At 34.7% G+C, this 20,980-nt stretch overlaps 1 protein-coding gene across 7 annotated transcripts in view; it reads left to right on the forward strand.

Annotated features, from left to right (window-relative positions):
- Positions 1–20,273: 20,273 nt before the first annotated feature.
- ralgapa2 (Ral GTPase activating protein catalytic subunit alpha 2) overlaps positions 20,274–20,980 on the forward strand; it is a 143,824-nt gene continuing 143,117 nt past the window's right edge. For all 7 annotated transcript variants that reach the window (XR_012335337.1, XM_065267503.2, XM_073812491.1 and 4 more), the window contains exon 1: positions 20,274–20,489. Coding sequence is in view for 6 of the 7 variants with exons in the window: in XM_065267503.2 (XP_065123575.1) it covers positions 20,384–20,489 (106 nt within the window). In the remaining variant the exon portion in view is untranslated. The remainder of the gene's footprint in view (positions 20,490–20,980) is intronic.

The following is a 20,980-nucleotide window of genomic DNA, read 5'->3' on the forward strand; positions in this document are numbered from 1 at the left end:
GAAATGCCAAGGAAAATGTCTGTTTTTAGGCATTTAAATGTACCCTAAGAAGCAAACCGTATCAGAGCAATATCAGAGCAAGCATAGCCATCATTTCACCAGGTTAATGGTTCACCCAAAAATGAAAATTCTTTCATCATTTTTTTCATCCTCATGTTGATCTAAACCTGTATGATGAACACAAAAGAAGATATTTTGATAAATGGTGATAAGCACACAGCTGGTGTAACCATTGACTCCCATAACAGATATTATGAAAATATTGTTATAAATGATGAAGAAGATTTTTTGATAAATGATGTGACGTATCCATTGAATTCCAAAAATGTGTTTTCCTACTATGGAAGTCAATCAGCTTTGTGCTTACCATCATTTATCAAAATATCTTCTTTTGTGTTCATCAGGGGAAATAAATTATACAGGTTAAAGGGGTGGTTCAATGGTATTTCATGCATTCTGACTTATTAACACAGTTATAGAGTTGTTTTCTCATGCTAAACGTAGGCAAAGTTGGGCGGGTTACAGAGTATTTCTGTGCCGAATGCACTTCGCCAGGGTTCGCCAGGGTTTCGCAAATTTTTTTTGATTACAGGTCCAGCTGATGTTTCAGGGGTTTCTATACGTATCAAATACTTCCCCCAGAAAACCCCGCTCACCCGTCAATCAGCGGGAGACGCTAGAACTTGCAAACATCTTATCACGCGACACAGCTTTGTTTAAATTCAAAACTCAACAATGGCAGGAAAGAAGAAGTGTGTTTTGGGATGTATGGAGAAGAAAGCCAGCCTTATGAAAACAATGGATATAGTTTATTATCCGGGGTAGCAGCGGAGTTTTGTGTGTGTGTTTGTTTAACGCTGGATTTCATTGAAAAGTCCTAACCGTGTCACAAGAAGCATGCGGTAAGTAAGACTTCTGTCTTTTGTTGTAAATATGCGCGTGTATATTATATAAATGACACGAACATGTAGTGAATCATAAGTTTAACAGTGTTGTATAGTGTTGCATGACTCGTACTCGCTCCTACCGCGGTAGTAACTCCTCCTTCTTCATTTTTTCATACGTTATCGGAAAACGTTACTCTTTCGCCGCCATTGACGAGATATCTCGTCAATCAAGAGAAAATGCTTCCCTGCCAATGACGAGATTTTCCGTCTTTCCGCAATACCACTATTATCCACCAGGCGGCGCCCTTCCGCAACTTTTTAGACCCAGAAGTATTGCCCTATGGCAAGCGGCTGCATGTCCGTTTCTGTTTTAAAGATCGCTCTGAATGGGATCTCTATGAAAAGTCCGTCACAAAAATGGAATTATGTCTGCTTTTTGCTCAAAATATGGTGTTTTTGCAGAAACCTACCCATATTCAAAAGCTGATTACAAAAGAAACACTGAAGGTAGGATGAAACGTGTTTTTTTTTTTTTTTGAAAGCAGAGGGTCTGTTCTTTCAGTTCATATATTGTATGTTTATATATTTAAAGAAGAACATTTTCTGGAAGGCATTAAACTTTGGTGAAAATCATGAAAAATGCTGGCGCTGGCTGGCAACTTTTTTTAAAACGCTGGCGTGAAAGAGTTAAGATCAACATGACGATGAGAAAATAATTACAGAATTTTCATTTTTGAGTGAACTATCCCTTTAACCCATTATAGTCCGGCTATGAGTAACCAGCCCAGTCTCACGAAATTACGTACCTATAGTCACGTCATTTTTTTATTCTTTTTTTTTGTGATACTGTCATGAATTTTCACGTTTTTTCATGATTGTATCACAAATTTCTGTTTATGTGTCATCATTGTCACGTATTGGTTACTCAACTGTTTTGTCCTATTTTCTCACCATTGGCGCCCTGGTTAAGGGACAGATTTACATAAAATAACATCCTTACCCAAACCCAAATCTAACCCTAAAGCCAGACGACAATGGTTTAAAAATCAGAAAATATAAAAAAAAATCAGAAAAAATAGTATAAACCAATACTAAAAATGAAATCCTAACACAAACACCAAATCTAACCCTAAACCGAAGCGACAATGATTTGAAAATAGGAAAAAACAGTTGAGTAACCAATACGTGACAATGACACATAAACAGAAATTTGAGATACGATCACAAAAAAAACGTGAGAAATTGTGACATTATCTCGAAAAAGAATTATGTACTTTTGTGAGACTGGGTATCAGCAACACACTTCAGGCCTTCTTGAATTGAGTTACACGTCTTTTTTGCAAAAAAAAACCTTTATTTTAATATTTTATCATGGAAACAAAGTCAACAGTGATTACGAGGTGTTAGATTTTATTTATTTATTTTCAGGCTACGGTTAGACGGCTATTAAATTTTTACACACAGCCCAAATTTTGCATCATTTTGGATGTGGGTGTGTTTTGACAGCTATTAGACTTCTTTAAAGCTTGCTGGGTTAGTTAAGTCTTGTAACTCATGTGACTGACAGCAGAAGTTAAGCTTACAGCCTAAAGGCATCCATGAAGAGACACAAGGCCAAGTATTTAGCAGTTAACTCTGTGTGTGAGCCAATGCACAGCAGGAAACTAATCGACTGAAGACCCCGAGGTATTATGTCACGACCATGTCTACTTCACACTTGTTAGACATCGTGTGCCACGATTTCACACCACAGTAGGAGAACAAAACGCGGAGTAAACTTACAGCTTGAATGTCATTAATCACTGTCAGTCTGAACACCATGAAATCATTCAGTGAAAGCATGTGCCTTTTATTTGTTCATATATTAAATCGGAGAGCTTGGATTAGAAAACATTAAAATGCATATATGTTTGTGTACAGTTTAATATATGACTTCAAAGTTAACATGCAGAAACTTCCAAGCATTTATTTTGTCTTCCGACTTCTCTGTATGTACACATGCACTTGTGTTTGCATGTATGTGTTGTCGAGAGATCAAACCGTTATTGAGAGTCCAGTTGCACAGGAGACGATTTCTCAATGCCCCTCTTCAGAGGTCGGAGACATTTCTACTGTCATTTTCCTGTAGTACTTCAGCGTAATTCTTCTTTCCCCTCGATTTCTGCAGCAGTGCAGTGTGTGGCCGACTGAATTGTGTGTTATTACCCAGCTGGAGACAATATCATTACTACATATTTGCTCTCAAGGGTCTGCAAAGAATGGTACCACCATGAGTCTGGGTGATCTAACAAGCTCATACGGTGCGGCTGAATTACCCACTTCTACAGGCAGAAAGTCAAACACCAGCCGTTTGAGAGACGACTGAGCAAATGAGCGCTAACAGCCCCCAAACCTCACTGAGACGACGCCATTGACGGTTTCGTCCTCTCATTCGGCACCTGTTGGCCTTTCTGGACATTATTCTGCCCAGCTATACAGTATGTTTTGTTATACTTAAAGGTGCAATGTGTAATTTTTAAAAGGATATCTTTACAGAAATGTAAAATAATATACACAACTATATTATCAGGGGTGTATAAAGACCTTTCACAATGAACCGTGATGTGTATATTAACTTAGAATGAGACCTTTTTATCTACATACACAGAGGGTCCCCTTACATGGAAGTCGCCATTTTGTGCCACCATTTTTCTACAGAAGCCCTTAACAGTAAAATATTTTTACTAAGTTGTCTCCGACGATGACATGTTGGTCTGGCGGCGGCTACCGTAGCTTTTTATGTGTTTCAAAAGCGAGGGGTGAGCAGTGGACTAAGCCATTGGTTGCAATTAGCATCCTCACCACTAGATGCCGCTAACATTTACACACTGCACCTTTAATAAACAAATGTGATTTTTGAATATCACAAGGATGTCTGCCAACAGAACACATTCGCTTCTTTGTTTAAAACTTATGGTATGTATCGGTATATACACTGTAAACCCAAACAAGTTAAATTTACTTTAAAAAATTGAGAAAAGTTGTTGACCTAAAATAAATAAATAATGTGAACTAAAACAAGAGTACTTAACTTAAACTTTCTAGCAATTCTAACTTAATTTAGCATGTTTAGTCGAAATCATTTTGTTGATTTTACTTTAAATGATTTGCAATATCAATTGCTCTGTCCAACATTTCCATTTAGTTAACCAAATTACTTTTAGGTCATTATAACACAAAATGTAAGACTCATTAATTGAATAAACTCGATTTTCAACATAAACTGACAAAAAACTGTGTTTTGACATGAATAGTCAGTACTGTAGGACGAATTACAATAAAATGTGCTGAACAGGGTTCATGTAATCACCTGAACAATGACTTCACAAAATTATCATTTACAACAAAACAACATCAATAATATAAGAGCTTAAACCATAAATGCATTTTATTAACAAATATTTAAAGTTTTTATTCTGTAAAAAAATCTAAATATTCAGGCACAAGGGATTATGGGTATTCCTTACAACATGTACTGATAATCACTTTAATGTTTTACTTTAATGGATTTTATATGCTTAAAAGTTAAATAAACTTATATTTTTTAGTGCAAAATAAATTTGGAAACCAAAATTTGAAAAAGAAAAAAATATATAAAGGTTGATGGATTGAGGATTGCACCATAGCAACTGTATGATAATAAACAGGAAAAGTTTCAAATATGCAAATTTCAAAGCACAGAAGTTGTCACGAATGTGCCAGGATAGAATGCAGATGCAGGCGGTGCAAAACTTTATTTGACAAAAACACAGCAAAGCAAAAACCCACAAGGGGCAAAACAAACAACTAAGAACTGACTTTGAATTAAACAAAACAATAAACTTAAAGACTTCACGCCAGGATAACTTGATGGTAGTTTACAAAACAAACGGGGACAGCAAGGAGCAAGCATAAGGACATTAAATAAGAGGGCACAGGGGACATGAATGAAACAATAACAATATGATAGACAAGGGGGCGGGGTCAAGAGACGAGACAGGGAAAGCACATGGCCTTACAAAAATAAAGCCATGTGCGTTCACGTGCTTATGACAAAAGTATGATACAGAAAATCGGTTTTGGTTGAGTTCTGCTTAAGTGTCCTGATTTCCAGTGTGGTAACCCATAATCAGAATTGTTATATTTTAATAAATTGTTGACCAGGTTTTATCCATTTTTGACGGTAAAGACTAAATAATGAGAGAACAAAACCAGACTGAGAAATAACCTCGATTGCGCTAAGACAAGAACTGGACTAGAACAAAAGGTTTTCTGCGTGTGAAACAGGCATCTGAATACTTTATAAATACATGATTATAAACCCCATTAACATGATTATGTGAATGAATAGACAACACAACAATGCTTTTGAACTTCAAACTATTGAACAGCAAATCGAGAATGACTTTGTCTTTCAGATTTGTCACAATTTGCACAAGGACCAAAAAATTGATTTGTTGCATTGAGAAGCTTTCAAAGGCAAAAGATTCACAAAACATTGTCCTATATCTGACTGGATTATTTGTAAAATTTTAAACAATAGCAGTAGAATGTGAAGCCACCGAGCGGCCATATTGCCTAAACCCAAGTGAGTAATAGATAATATACTGAGCAGCAAACATGAGTATATCTCTGATCATTGTCATCTTAACAAGCATTATTTATTAAATAATTTCCTATTTGTTATAGAATTGCATTAGCATGGCAAAGGTCGGAGGTGTAAATCCCAGAAAACACACATACTGATAAAAACCAGATTCCTTAAATGCACTGTAAGTCACTTTGGATAAAGCCTCTGCCAAAGGCATAAATTAAAAACGGTTGTTTATTATAAATCAGTGGGTCGTGCTGTTTCACATATCGAGTGATGTGAAAAAGGGAAAGAAAATGAGATCAGACAGGGTGACAAGTGAGACACAGATGCTTTGAAGGTAAACACAACACTACGGTGAGCTTCTTTAGTACGCTATAGCAATACAGCCAATAATAATGGTGAGAGTCCTTGATTTCTCATAACAATAAAGGGAAAACCCAGAGAACCATGAATTTATGCCTCTCAATTTATCTGTGTTTCACTGGAATTGTAAGCTTCATTTCAGCATCCTCACCACAGAAGTCCTCAGTCAGTGTTAAGAGCCGTGCATGAAACTTACTGTGTGAAAACTCTTGACTTTATTACGTTTAAGAAAAGCTACCGTATGTTTGATAACAAATATCAGGTGATATACTGTACTCTGTTTTGATGAGCGTGATGCAAATAGCAGATGCAGACATGGATGACTAAAAAATGTGGGTCTTTAACAGCGACTTAAACACAGCCAGCGACTTTACTGTGGGAGGTCATTCCACAACATACCGACTCGAGAAAACGCTCTGTCTCCTTTACGTTTAAAATTTGTTCTTACATTCACCAGGAGATTTAAATTTTCCGATCTTAGTGACGGAAATGTACACAGACAACAACTCAGAAAGATATGGTGGTGCCAAATTATGTAGTGCTTAAAAAACCAGAACAATGATCTTGTACTCTACACTGGACTGGCAAACAATTTAGGGATCTTGATAAAGGTGTAACATGATCCATTTTCTTGGCTGGCTTAATCAATCTGGCTGCAACATTTTGTATGTTTTGCAAGCTTGCCAGAGCTTTTTTATCAATTCCAGCATACAGTGAATTACAATAATCCATTTTAGAGAAAATGACAGCAGAAATAGCTCTTTCAAAATCTACCGGAGAAAGAAATGGTTTGGTTTTTGCTAATAAATTTGCTAAAAATTGTGCTTTTATTCTTCCGTGGCATAGCACAAGCTCATTTACAAGCACTTTTGTGTAATCATTATTAGAATAAGCATTCAAAAGGTATACTTAATAATATATAAGTGAAGTATACTGAAACTTTTGGGGAATATTTTTACTGACAGCATTACAACAAAAACAAATTTGGTGCCACACTACTTTCATCTATATTTAAACCAATACAGAATTTTCCTAAAACATCTTATGAAATGTATACGTCAATTGATTTATTTGGTTGATCCAGTACATATACCTGATGCTAATGTCAAGTTTTTACTTATTTTAAAGTAATGCATTACAATATTAAGTTACTCCCCAAAAAAGTAATTAATTGCGTTACTGAGTTACTTTCCATGGAAAGTAATCCTTACGTTACTTTTGAGTTACTTTTGCGTTCACTGTAAAAAAATTCCGTAGAAATTGCAGCTGGGTTGCCAGTAATTTACCTTAGATTTACATTTATGTTTTTTACTGGCAAGAGTTTGTTCAAAGTTAAATGAACATTAAACATTTACAAGTCTTTGTCTTTAAAGAGTAAAAAAAAACAGTATCAAGTAAAACATTCTGGAAAACAAAATCTGAAGCAAAAAACAGAAAAAGGTTGATGATGATTTCTGGTTCCCAGAAAGCTTTGCATGAGGCTGTTATTGTATAGTTTTATTCTGTAAAGATAAAGACTTGTTAATATTTAACATTTATATTACTTTGAACAAACTCTTGCTAGTAAATATCATAAACGTAAATCTACTGTAAATTTCCGGCAACCCAGCTGCAATAACATTGTAATTTCTACGGATTTTTTTACAGTGTTGCTTTTTGGCTGAGGCTTGATCTCTTTCAGGCCTTGCAGGCGTTTTTATGATCGCAAAAATGTCAAGCTCGGGGCTGCCATCTCTGTTTCTGACTCAAACTGTTCCCACTCAGGCGCACCGGTTACGCAATTCTATGTTAATATGTTCAGTTTAATTTAGTACATTATTCTATTTTTAAATTAAATTAATTAAACTGAAAAGTAACTTGCATTACATTAGAATTCTTTAAAAAAGTAACTTAAATATTAATGTGTACATTTATAAAGTAATGTGTTACTTACCTATGGACAGGTGTTGAAAATTAGCACATGTGCTATAACACTTTAAACAATGCATCTGGTTCGTCAAATGTTAATGCTTTGTCCACAGTGTTGGGGAAAGTTACTTTTAAAAGTAATGCATTACAATATTTAGTTACATCCCAAAAAAGTTATTAATTGCGTTACTTAGTTACTTTTCATGGAAAGTAATGCTTACGTTACTTTTAAGTTACTTTTGCGTTACTTTTCCTTACTTGACTGAGGCTTGATCTCTTTCAGGCCTTGCATCTCTGTTTCTGACTCTTAACTGTTTCCGCTCTACGTTAATATGTTCAGTTTAATTCAGTACATTATTTTATTTCTAAATTGAATTAATTAATAGAAAAGTAACTCGAAATACTTTTTAAAAAAGTAACTCAAATATTAATGTCAATATTTATAAAGTAATGCATTACTTTACTCGTTATTCAGAAAAGTAAATTTATTACGTAATGCACGTTATGTGCGTTACCCCCAACACTGTTTGTCCATATTAAATTAAATAAATAAATAAAAAAACTTTACTTGTTACTTCAAAAAAGTAATATTATTACGTTATGCGCATTACTTGTAATGCGTTACCCCCAACACTGCATATAATATATATCTGGACACTGGACCACAAAACCAGGATCATATGTGGCAATATTTTAAAAAGGAGATCATCTGAATAATTAAGCTTTCTATTGATGTATGGTTTGTTAGGATAGGCCGAAATACAACTATTTGAAAATCTGGAATCTGAGGCTGAAAAAAATCTAAATATTGAGAAAATCGCCTTTAAAGTTGTCCAAATGAACTCTTTAGCAACACATATTACTAATGCTAAGTACATTTCTTATATATTTACTGCAGGAAAAATTTCTTCATGATTTTTACTTAATATCCTACAGATTTTTGGCATTAAAAAAATATAATTTTCACCCATACAATGTGTTGTTGGCTAGATATACCCATTTTTTTTTTGTGGTCCAGGGTCACATATTGTCTAATAATATAATATCTAATAATGATAATAATCTTTTAGTAGCTGACATGTTGCTTCAATTATTAATAATTCCTCGTAACAAACTTCTGAAATAAACCTTTACACATTTTCTTACTACAAATGATTGAATTACATGAAATCTAATATCTATCGTACTTATTTTCCATTAACAACCTGAAAATGCTTAATGGCTTATTAATATTTCCTGAGTGATATCATCACCAAAATCAGATTAACATTCTGCAACCCCAAATAAAATAATAATAAATGACAATCTTAGCAACTGGATATGGACACAGAAGTCATCTGACACTGCCGCTACCACATTAACCCAGTTTTAATAGGATTTCAGACAGATTATGGTAGAAATGAATGTTTCCTTTCAAGTGAATGTACTAACTATGACAAATTGATTCCCTGTTCTCTTGATTCCCGGTGCTTTTTCGATTTTGGCTGTATTTTAATTTTAGATGAAGCAATAAGAGATTAATGGTTGCTATCTCATCCTTTCACATCTAATGAAATTACAGAAGAGCATATGATTAGCTGAACAACGGCATAAGAAGCCACTTTGTGCAGGCAATCTCATGTTAAAAGGAGCTGGAAATTGACACAGGCTGAAGAGGAGTGAATTTGGCTCGGTCTGTGTGTATGGATTATGGATTCTCACCCGGGGATTTTTAATGGAAATCATCCGTGGCCAACTGCGCTATACTCAAAACCTTGGACCATCATGGCTGTTATTGTTTAACAGTCATTCACGACTGAAGGACGGAGATCACACGCCAGTCATGTTTGTTTAGAACTAACAAAATGCATCGTTGGGTCTTTTGGACCGGGCCTTAAAACAAACATGTCTCTGATGGCACCGCTGAACAGAAACAACGTCTGCTCAAGGCTTGTTGCTTCTTCTTACAGTGAAACTGAAAGCAGCGTTATAAAGGATTGTTTCAGTGTTTGACCAAACAGAAGCCTGAGTCTTACTTTATATACCAACCCAAAATGCAATGCACTTAAACATGAGCCAGTGAAATGTGTTGTGCATTATAAATGTATTATATTTTTGACAACACTGCTGTGGTTTGACTGATGATCACAATTAAGTGTGCCAAAAAAGCCAAACAGTTTTTTAGCATATATGCATATTCATATAACTTGACAGATCTTGATAAATAACTAGATAGATAAATACATAATATAAAATGTATTGAACTGACCCTTTTCTGTAATAAACATACCTTAAATATCTCATTTCAATTATAGTATAACTATAGGCTAATAACTAACTAATATTATAACTAATATCATCAATTATTAATAAAACAAGCTTTCGGTTTTATTTTAATAGGTAAACCATTACACACACAAAAAATTAAGTTCTTCATGTTTTAACCATTTTATGAAGTGTATAGATGTTGAGGACCCCTTGATGGATAGAGATAACACTGTAAAAAATACTTTGCTGCTTTAAATTTTTTTTGTTAAATCAACTCAGATTTACAAGTCATGTCAACAGAGATGAGTTGTCACAACTTATAAAATATAGTTGAGAAAAGTCAACTTAATTTTATAAGTTATAGCAACTCACCTGTAGTTTTACAACTCATCTCTAGTCAAGATAAATAATATTAAGTTGAAATAACTTCTGAGTTGATTCAACAAAAAAAATTTAAGGCAGCAAAATATTTTTTACCGTGAAGGAGCAGGGACCCCATAGTAGGGGAGAGCGGGACACAAACTAACTACCGTTATCATACAATTACACCGAAAGTGACAGGAGTACAAACGTTACCCCATAGGTGGGGTTCATTGTAACAAACAGAGGGTTTGTTGTAACACCTGCTTTAGTTTAAACAGAAATAATTTAATCAAATTCTGTCTGTATACTAAAGGTGGATATTGTTTATATATCTGCCTATAATAGATAGATATCCACACATTCATCCATCATCATCCTTCATCTTACCATCCTTGTGTTATGCAGCAATGCATAGAAATTGATTTTTTGAAGGGTTAGACAAGTAAGACAAAAAATCACAATAGTGAAATATTTACCCTGATATTATATTATTTTAATGAATAGTATTTGCATTGTTTTCATTTTATTATCATTGTATACCCGAGGCTTCATTGTAACACTGTGTGACAACTAACCCCGCTGTGTAAAAAATGTTTTCAATCCCAGCTATCAGTTACTCGGAGTTGCTGACATGCTTCAAAATTCTTTTATGTTTTAGGTAACAAGACAGTGATTAAAATAATATAAGGTTGGATTCAGTGACTTACACACCCAACTCAGAAATATAAAAAAAATAAGAATACATTTACTTCAAATCACTCTTTGTTCAATATCTTAACCAAAACACATCAAAACTTTTCACAAATTCAGAGATCTTCTGACAGTAAGAGAAAAAAACAAATATACAGATTGCTCAGTCCTGTATAAATATGTAAAGTAGCCGTGTTACAATTAACCCCGCATTAATTTGTGCCCAGCTAACCCTACCCCGTATGATTAAGACTGGATTTGCATACCTTGTTATTGTGGGTACATTACCAAAATAAAAAAAAATCATATTTGGTAATTTTACTAAATTATTTATAGATTTAAAACTGGGAACCTTCGGCTCTTCATTTAAATCAACGTTTAATTTTGATCATTCTTTAGTCTATTAATGCATTTTTCTTTAATGCTTAATTTCATTAAAAAAAATATTCAAACATTATAATAAGACCCCCAGTAATACCACCACGGACCCCCTGTTACACACCCATGGTTTATACTATTTCAATTTGAATTTATTTGTTTTAATTAAAGTAAACCGGATTAAAATCTGGGTATTTGTTGTTTTTTTACTCATTTTACACTTGTGGATTTCGAGGCACAAGAAAGAAATATTTTTAATTTGCTTTCATTTATTGTTTGAGTCACAAATCAAAATTGTGTCATAACGTTGAAAACTTGCAACCTACATGAATAAAAAGACTACATTTCTAAGAACCTAAAACATGCGCTTTAAACCGAATGTTGAAAGATTTCTCTTTTTATCATCTCTTGCAGTGATTTTCATAAAAAAAGGCAATCTCCAAATCAGAGAGGAAACCTGAGCCTCCTCTTTAAAAAGATCAGCCACCCCTCTTCTAGACCCAAGAGGCTTTCAGTCACATTGAGCGTTGAAATGCAGAGCTTCAGAGATGAGGTCAATAAGGTTATAAAAGTAAGGTCACAACTAAAACTACAGCAGCGGGCACCCAGAGATTCGCATTTATTCATTCAAACTTTGTCTCCTTTACAAAACTCACTTTGAGATTTCTCTGAATGATGTACAGATTTTATAAATGCATGGATCAGAACAGTACCACATCTATCATTTTTTTAATCTACTGTAGATTTAGTGCCAAACACAGTTTATGCACTCCTTTGATTCAGAGTGAATTTCCTCACTGGGGTCGACAGCTATCAAAACAGCGTGGCTTAATATATGGGGGATATATGTGTGCACTCGTAGGTGCGGTTCAAATTCAATTCAGCGACTCTTATTTTTTTTTAAAAGGTTTTTCTTTTGAATACCGTGCCACAGCATTTATCCTCGTCCTTCACATCCTCGCTCCAGTCTGCACCTTCTTTAGACGTCGCTTACGTGTGCTTAGAAATAAAGGGGGGTTGGGGTAAAAATGAGCTATTGTTTTCTTTTGATTCCGGGCAACGGTTCGGCAAGGGCGCCGAACCAACTGAAGACGACAGCAATCCAACACAAAACCTCAGCAAAACACGCATTCGTGTCTGCGGGAGATTTCTTTGGCCGGGTTCAGGGGTGTCGATCGGGGTTACGAACGAAGGTGGGGAACCAAGGTGCTGCCGTAGACCTCGACGAGGACAACCAATCTCCTCATTCAAAGCCTGCCTCCACACAGCTCATATTGTCAGTTTGCCAGTTTAAAGGAACCTTGAGCAGCATCAAAGATCTTTTCAAAGCCTTAATCCTAATAGGTCGCGGTTTGTTCTGTCACATCAAAGACGCGAGCGAGGGAGGTACAGAGGGGAAGAATGCGTCGGGGAGGTTTGCAGAGATTCTTATGGGGAAGATTGGCAGAGGATTTGCGACACGGCGAGCGCTAAAATATGAAATATCGGCCATGGAAAGCCTGCTGTAATAGATATGAAATGGGCCTTCTCAACAGCATGAAAGGCTGACATTTGCTGAAAGATTGTCAGGAGAAGCCCTTTTATTCCCTGCCATCTATCAAGCGTTTGTACCGCCACCTTGTCCGCACTGGAAATTCGCAAGTGTCACTTCTTGTGGCTCGTATAGGGTCGGGTGTTTCCATCGTTTTTCTTTTTTTGTGAAATGCTAGAACTTTTCAAAATAAATAAAAATAAATCTTTCGCCTGCCACGTGTATGTGTGTTTACTTCTCACCTCTTGATGCTTTAATCTCAGTCTCTCGCATTCGAACCGATACAATCGTCTGACATAAAGCCACTTCGTGTGTATCCGACATGACACGAGTGTTTTGCTAATTAGCTACCCGTAGGAAAGCCGTCATCGATTTTCCGTCAACACATCTGAAAAGAGGCTTTTCGCCCTTGGTACACGATGGTGGCGATAAACCGACGAGAAGATACTAATAAAACAAACCTTACTAAAGGGCTGGATCGGGCATGGGAATGGAAAGATAATGATGATGCCGGGCTCACTGAAGTGACTGGCTTTAGCCGAAGTTGGACCGTTTCAAACACCATCCACGCTGGACTTTCAGAGGACTGTGTCGGTGTGTTGACTGCCGGTCTGAAATCCCAACAGTGCTTGTTATCTCACACCCCTGTGGCTACAAGTTTGAAAACAATCCCTTAAAAACTAGCAATGCAACTTGCAGGGGTAACAAGGTTAATGTGAGTCTAAAAAGATAGTTGTTAAATAGGTCCCTAAAGAGCCACTTAAATCTGTATGTTTTGTTGACCGGGACTGGAAAAATATGGGAGGCTGTGTCAGATAATGGTGTTATAAATGTCTACTGACACAAAAAGAATCGAATGAAAGTCATTGAAGCAGTGACCGCATTTACATGCACAGGATTTTTCTGATTGAAAATAATTGTTTGAAATGTTTATTTTCTTAAACAGATACAGATATGAGCTTGTATACGTGTGATCAACATATATACAAAAACAAATTCTGGACATCAATTTATGTATATTACTGAGCCCCTAAGGTGACATTGGAATAAAAAAAAATTTGAAGTTTAGTTTCATGTGCCCACGTGAAACTTTCCTGTGCTCACATGAAACTTTTGCATGCTAACGTGAAACTTTTGTGTGCTCACGCGAAACCTTCATGTGCAGAACTTTTTTTTAACGTTTAGTTTCGCGTGCACACGTAAAACTTTCTCATGCGCATTCACAATTTCAAAAAAAAAACTTTTCACAATTTTGAACAGGTTGAATGGTTTCACGTGCATGCGATAGTTTCACATGCGCACGTGAAACTAAACACGATAGTTTCACATGCGCAAGTGATAGTTTTGCTCCATGTCCCCTTAGGGGCTCCGTAGTATATATATATATATATATATATATGCTTCGTATTATTATTTTATTTATTTTATATATGAAGAGTTTCAAGATAGCTCCATTTTTAACATTTTTGTCAAAACATGTTAATTTTTATGTTATCATGTTATTATTTAGTTTTATGGTGCTACTTAGCTGTATTTTTTAAGTTATGAAGGTTTAAATCAAAACTGCAGTTGAATTGATATTAATTGGAATGCACAACCAAAAAATGAGATTTCAGAAAAATGAAAAAAAAAAAAAAAACGAGTTATCTCGTTTTGCTACGAAACTCTTCATATATTATTATTATGATTTTAAAGGAATAGTTAAGCCATCCTGTCATCATTTACTCGCCCTCATGTGGTGCTAAACCTGTTTGAGTTTCTGTCTTTCTGCACAAAGAAGATATTTTGATAAATGATGGTAACCACACAGTTGATGGTGCCCATTGACTTCCATAGTAAGAAAAACAAATACTATGGAAGTCAATGGGTCCAGCCAGCTGTGTGCATACTATCATCTGTCATAATATCTTCATTTGTGTTTAACACAATAAAGAAACATGAGAGAGACTAAACAATGACAACATTTCATTTTGGGCTAAACAATCTCTTTAAATTGTTATGCACAGAATCACCAAATAGTTTTTTTTTATGTTTTTGACCATAACACACAACCAAAACGTAGATTTTGCATAAATATTCCTACACAATTACAATTTGTCATTGCAAAGATATCAGAAATGCTTTTAATGGACATCAGATGTCTGATCTGTTCAGATTTGTGTCTATGGGTCGGTCGGACACAGCATGCATTAGTATTCAACCTGCCAATGCACCAATCAGTGATTTAGGGACGGTACGGAGGGGTGTGATTGTGTGATGATGAAACAGGGTCGAATTACTTTGAGGCCTTAAAGGTGTTACATTGCTTATCAAATCAGCTGCTGATGTCTGCTTCTTTATTTTGTATATACATTTATTATGAATATGTACAGACAGATCTTTTCGGTTTATAACATATTGCATTAGGGGCAGATGCATGCTTTTAGCAAAGATATCAGTGAATCTCTATCTCTTAAAAGAAAAAGAAAACATGGCAACAATCTGATAATGGCTGAGTACAGTATAGTGATGTTGAAAACTATATACTGTACCATTTGTTTGTCAGATGAACGTTGCAAGTCTTTTCCAAGATGAAGAAATGAACAGACAAATGGTTTTCAAGCTTAACTGATGTACAGCTCAAATCATGTCCAGCCACGTCTTTAAAAGATAAGTGATGATAAGACTTATTTAATGTTACATTGAAATGAACTCAATTAAGATGGAGATGTTTGGATTACACGTCTGCTATCTCATTTCCTAAGTGTCTGATGACAAGTTTAATTGGAATCAGATTATAGAGGAAGAAAAACTGAAGATCTATTTGCTGTGGCACTTTTATTACACATTCAACGCGGAGACCCCTGCCATATATACGCTCCAAAACACATTCTCTTCATTATAAGGATCCTCCTCTCTAATGCTCATTCATTTCACAGTAGATTATCTGCTCAGATACATCTTGTTTTGGGACTGAGGGTTTTTTTTTTATTAACTGTGTGCATGGGTTTATAACTAAGCATAATTCAGTATCTATTGTAGGCGTAGTTAGCTTATTATAACTATTATTCTGTTATTCAAATAAATCTGTTCTTCTAATATTATATTTAAATTATATTTACATTTTATATATATATATATATATATATAATTTTAAATATATTTTATATTTATTTTATGTTTTTTATAAATATTTAGTATAAAATGGTACTTTTACTAAATTTGATTTTGCCAATATATATATATATATATATATAATAAACACAACTTGCATCTTTTAATTTGTGCACGCTAATGTATTGATATATTGTGTTATTGCTTTATAAATATCTGTTGTAATGCTTTCATTAGCCATTTAAATCTAAATGTTTTCAATTTGACCACAGGTATTATCATTATTAGAAAGATGAACTTGAAAACGCCCCCTGGTGGACATGGCCACTCCTCACAAAACCATTAATGAATAATAAAAGTGTGAAAGAAATTGTGGTTGCTATTACATCTCTTCAGATATATTTATAAAGAAGAAGAAGACTTATAAAGAATTAAATGTTTAATCTTTAAATAACATAGGAGCTCTCTGTAGTGGTTATTGAGTACATTGTGTGTGTTTTCTATAATGAATGTGTAGGAGGAAAATCTGCAACAATGCACAAGAAGAAATGCACAATAATGCATAAGCTATGAAGTTCACTTTCATGGACGTGTTTTTGTGTCTGAAGATACATTCATGGGGTGCTATTTTAGGGAAAATGAGGCCCAATTGTCTCTTTCATCTTGACCAGATATGTTTACAGTTTAAATGACACTCTTACTCCCATGAAGGAGAAAACATAACCACACAAAGAGAAAAGTCAAGTATTTTCAAGCTCTTCATGTGAGTTTAGTAAAGACAAGTGCTTCAAGCCTTTCTTCAATGTGTTTAGTAAAGCTGAAGCAGTGAATTTATTCATGGAGTCATCACGCCACCCTGTGGCCTCTTATTCAGCCAGCACTGCTAACTATATAATGTAGCAACACATCCTTTTATTTTATTCACCCAGTTTATTTGGACAAATTCTTAATAAAATAATGCTGATAGTGAATTATAAATACTGTTATTTAAATCATAATTTATTGCATGTTCTATCTTTTCCAATACAAATTGGCATTGAGTTTTATTTAAACACTTTTGGATCAAGCATTTACCAACTACATTTGCCAATATAGGACACCAACATAAATTGTTTTGTTTTCTTTTTTCTTTCTTTCGTTCGTTACCTTTTCGGCTCAACACCGCCATCTGCTGTTTATAAACAGTACAAGTCTTCACAAACGTCTTCAGTGACATTAACTGTTGCTGGTGAGTTCTAGTTACAGTTTTTCTCAGTTGCTTTCGAGCATTTCTCAGATCAGAAATAATTTTTTAAAAACACTTTGTTCAACCTCATCAAGTGCAAAACACAAAAGAAAATTCTCAATGTTTTGAACAATTTGCAAATGCTTTGATACAATTATGCAGTTTATTACATACAATTGTTTGCAACATTTTGCTTGTGTAATTTTCATCAAAATGCATTATACAGGTTATACAGGTATAATAGTCTTACACCTCAAAACATTTAGGAATTAGTTCATTGCATAAGTAATGACATGCAGAATGAATGACCTTTTAGTAATGTTTTTCATTTTTTAGACTTGTAAATAAAACTGATTTGATAAATTGCTGAAGGGGAATGAATGTGTGAAGTGTTAGATGACTGTGTAAGACATTCTGGGTGATTATTTGCTACGTTGCGAGGAAAGATGTGGATGTTGTGATGTGCATGAGAATCTGCTGACAGCCTGAGACATCAATATGTCCACCAGGACAATTTTTTTTACATTTACAGTATTTATACTGTAAAATGTGTTTTTTTTAATACCACAATGTGTGTAACTTTCTTACAGAAAAAAGTAAATGTGAATTCTGTCCAATCTCTTGCAATGAATATTTAACAAACACTTTATACTGATGAAATTGAAAAAGTGCAGTCATGTTGATTTACAATCATCATTATCAAAACTGCCATACAGTTCATATCAAAAAATACTGAGACCTTTAATTGTGTACTCATGTTATATTGACAACATGGCTAAACATTTTGACTATGAACAAGGACTTGCCATTTTGATGGGACTGACATGTTCACAGAAAAATTTACTTTTGAGAGATGTACTAAAGATTTTGAACAAGTTACAGGCTTTTGCAGGAAATTCATGATGTTGTGCAGTTTGTAAAAAATTGTTTTGAGAAATGCACGTATTATTTTGTAAATGTAAAAAAAAATATTCTAGAAATGCTACAAAGCGACTGTAATAAAACTGTAATAGCTTTGCTGTTTTTATTTAGACAAATTAAATTGCTTAATTTTTATAATTTAGTAGTCTTTATATGATAAATACATTTTATGTACATATTTCATTACAAATTTTTAAACCAACTTTTAGCCTTCATCAGTCAAAATAATCCTACCGTTCATCCATCTGCTTCAAAAAATGAGAAAGCTAAATGTTATATTTTAATCTTTGTGTACATTCAAACACATTTCACTGGTGCAGTTATTCATGTAACTATTGGAAAATTATCATGTAATTTAAAAGGTTCGTTATCCATTTATTATTTTCTTAAATGACATTTATTCTTAAATCTGATAACAATCATCTCTATTTAGTATGTTATCAGATGGCACAAACTGTTAATTTCCTTTCTAATTTATTATCTGAGAAATTATTAATAAAGAAGCTGACCTCCACATAACAGAGAGCAAGCTTTAGTGTACAGTCACCACAGGAGATGTTTCAGCCATTAAGTGTGTTTTCTGTACACAGTTGAGACGAATGACAGCTGATGCTGTGTGCCAATGACCCCAATGCACTTTAACTGTGCAGCATCCAGACACACGCCAGCAACAAACACAGAAACTTGGGGCTCGAGCAGAGCCTTGGATTTGAGCTCCCTTCGAGAACAGCAAGTCAGGTTTGGGCAGGCGAACTCATGAAATATAAATTGTGGACCGAAAGTCTTACACCACTAGTAGAAATAGTTTTCTGCATTCTTATATCCAGCATACCAAGTCACATGAAATGTTGAATATTAAATGGATAGGAAAATTTTCTCATCCTCATGTTGTATGAATTTGTACATCTGTATGAGTTTCTTTCTTTTTTTTTGATGAACACAAAAGAAGATATTTTAATCAATGATGGTAAGCACACAGCTGATTGTAACCATTGACTTCCACAGTAAGAAAAACAAATATGATGGAAGTCAATGGGTACCGACAACTGTGTGCTTACCATCATTTATCAAAATATCTTCTTCATCATTTTATCACAATACTTCCATAATATTTGTTTTCCTATGGAAGTGAATGGTTTGTAAACACCGATTTGTCGGAATGTGCATATGAACACCAGATGGCGCTATAGTATTATTTATAGGCTGTGAACCGTGAACACTACACCTGATAAAACTAATTTGAATGCGTTGTCAACGTCATGACGTAATCATTGCTCGCTTTTATTATGGAAAAAATACATTTGCATTGTTATTTTATGGCACATTACATTACACTTATGGAATGCCTTGTTTTTTATTATTAAACATAATTAAAAATAGCACATTAAAGATAAAACATAACATAAAAGATCATAGTGCTCAGTGCGTTAACGTTATGTCTTTATAAAAATGAACCATGTGTTTTTTTTGTAGTAGGCCTAACCATGGTTTTTTGGTGTATTTATTACCAGTAACCATGGTTTAGTATGTTTTTAATGTAGTAAAACGTGGTTAATATTCGAAATGGTGAATAAAAATGGGGAACACTAAAAATAATATTCACCATCTTCATCTTTTATGATGTGCTTCCGTATTTACACACCCACAAAAACAGCAATCATGTGTTGCCATATTTAGCAAGAACACGCATTTTATTTGTGTACAAAATCCTTTGACCATGTGATAGGGAATGATTTACTATATACCAAATATAATTAAAAAATAATCTAGTTTCTTTTATTCTTATGCTTTGTTAAAACCATAATCAGTTGCTCCAAAATTGTTACAGTTGGGTAGCATTTGTGTGTCGAAAACAAAACGAGCTTGTTAGTCAGTCGTTTACCAAAGGCTTTTTCGTCAAGTAACACGTTAATTATTTTCTCAATTAGCTTTCATTATTAGTTTTGTTTTAGTCGATATTAAAGTACAGTATGTGCTGCTCCTGTACAGTTTATTGTGGAAGCTAGCTGTGTGGATTATTTTAGGAGCATCTGGCGCCCCGGTCGGTCGGTCGGTCAGTCAGTCAGGCAGCTGCTGGTCTTCATACACATACACACAGAGAGACACACAGGTCTGAATGGTGAAAGGAAGGTAAAACCGGCTACAAAATCGCCTTTTACAGCGGAATGTTCACTCGAAGGGGTTATGGAGACGTCAAGAAATCTTCACAGAAAGTTCTGGACCCAAAGAAGGATGTTTTCACGCGCCTGAAGCATCTGCGCGCGCTGTTAGGTGAGTGAGAGTCTGACAGGACTAAAGCATCCAGACAGATATTACCTTTAGCACGGGTTTGTTCTGATAAAATCATCGGTTTTTGCGGTTTAAATATCTGTGAGATATTCGTGTGCTGTCTGAACCGATGCCGGTTATATGTGGGTGACGTTATTTGTGATCGATATTGTGTCAATTGAATTATTAGCAGTAGCTAGCTTATCGTGCTACATCAACAAGACTTGATAGACTGACACAGTAGACCTGAAAGACTGGCATATGTGTGAGTATACAGACCATAGCAGACCTGACATAGAGATGTATGTGTCAGTATGCACAGAATATATAATAGCAGATCTGACACAGTGATATATGTGTGAGTATACACAAAATATAACAGAACTGACATTGTGATATATGTGTATACACAGAATATATAACAGAAAGCCTGATACAGCGATATATGTGTGAGTATACACAAAATAGCTATATGTGTGAGTATACACAGAGTA

Source organism: Paramisgurnus dabryanus, chromosome 17 (assembly GCF_030506205.2).
Source record: "Paramisgurnus dabryanus chromosome 17, PD_genome_1.1, whole genome shotgun sequence".
In the NCBI taxonomy this organism is placed as follows: domain Eukaryota; kingdom Metazoa; phylum Chordata; class Actinopteri; order Cypriniformes; family Cobitidae; genus Paramisgurnus; species Paramisgurnus dabryanus.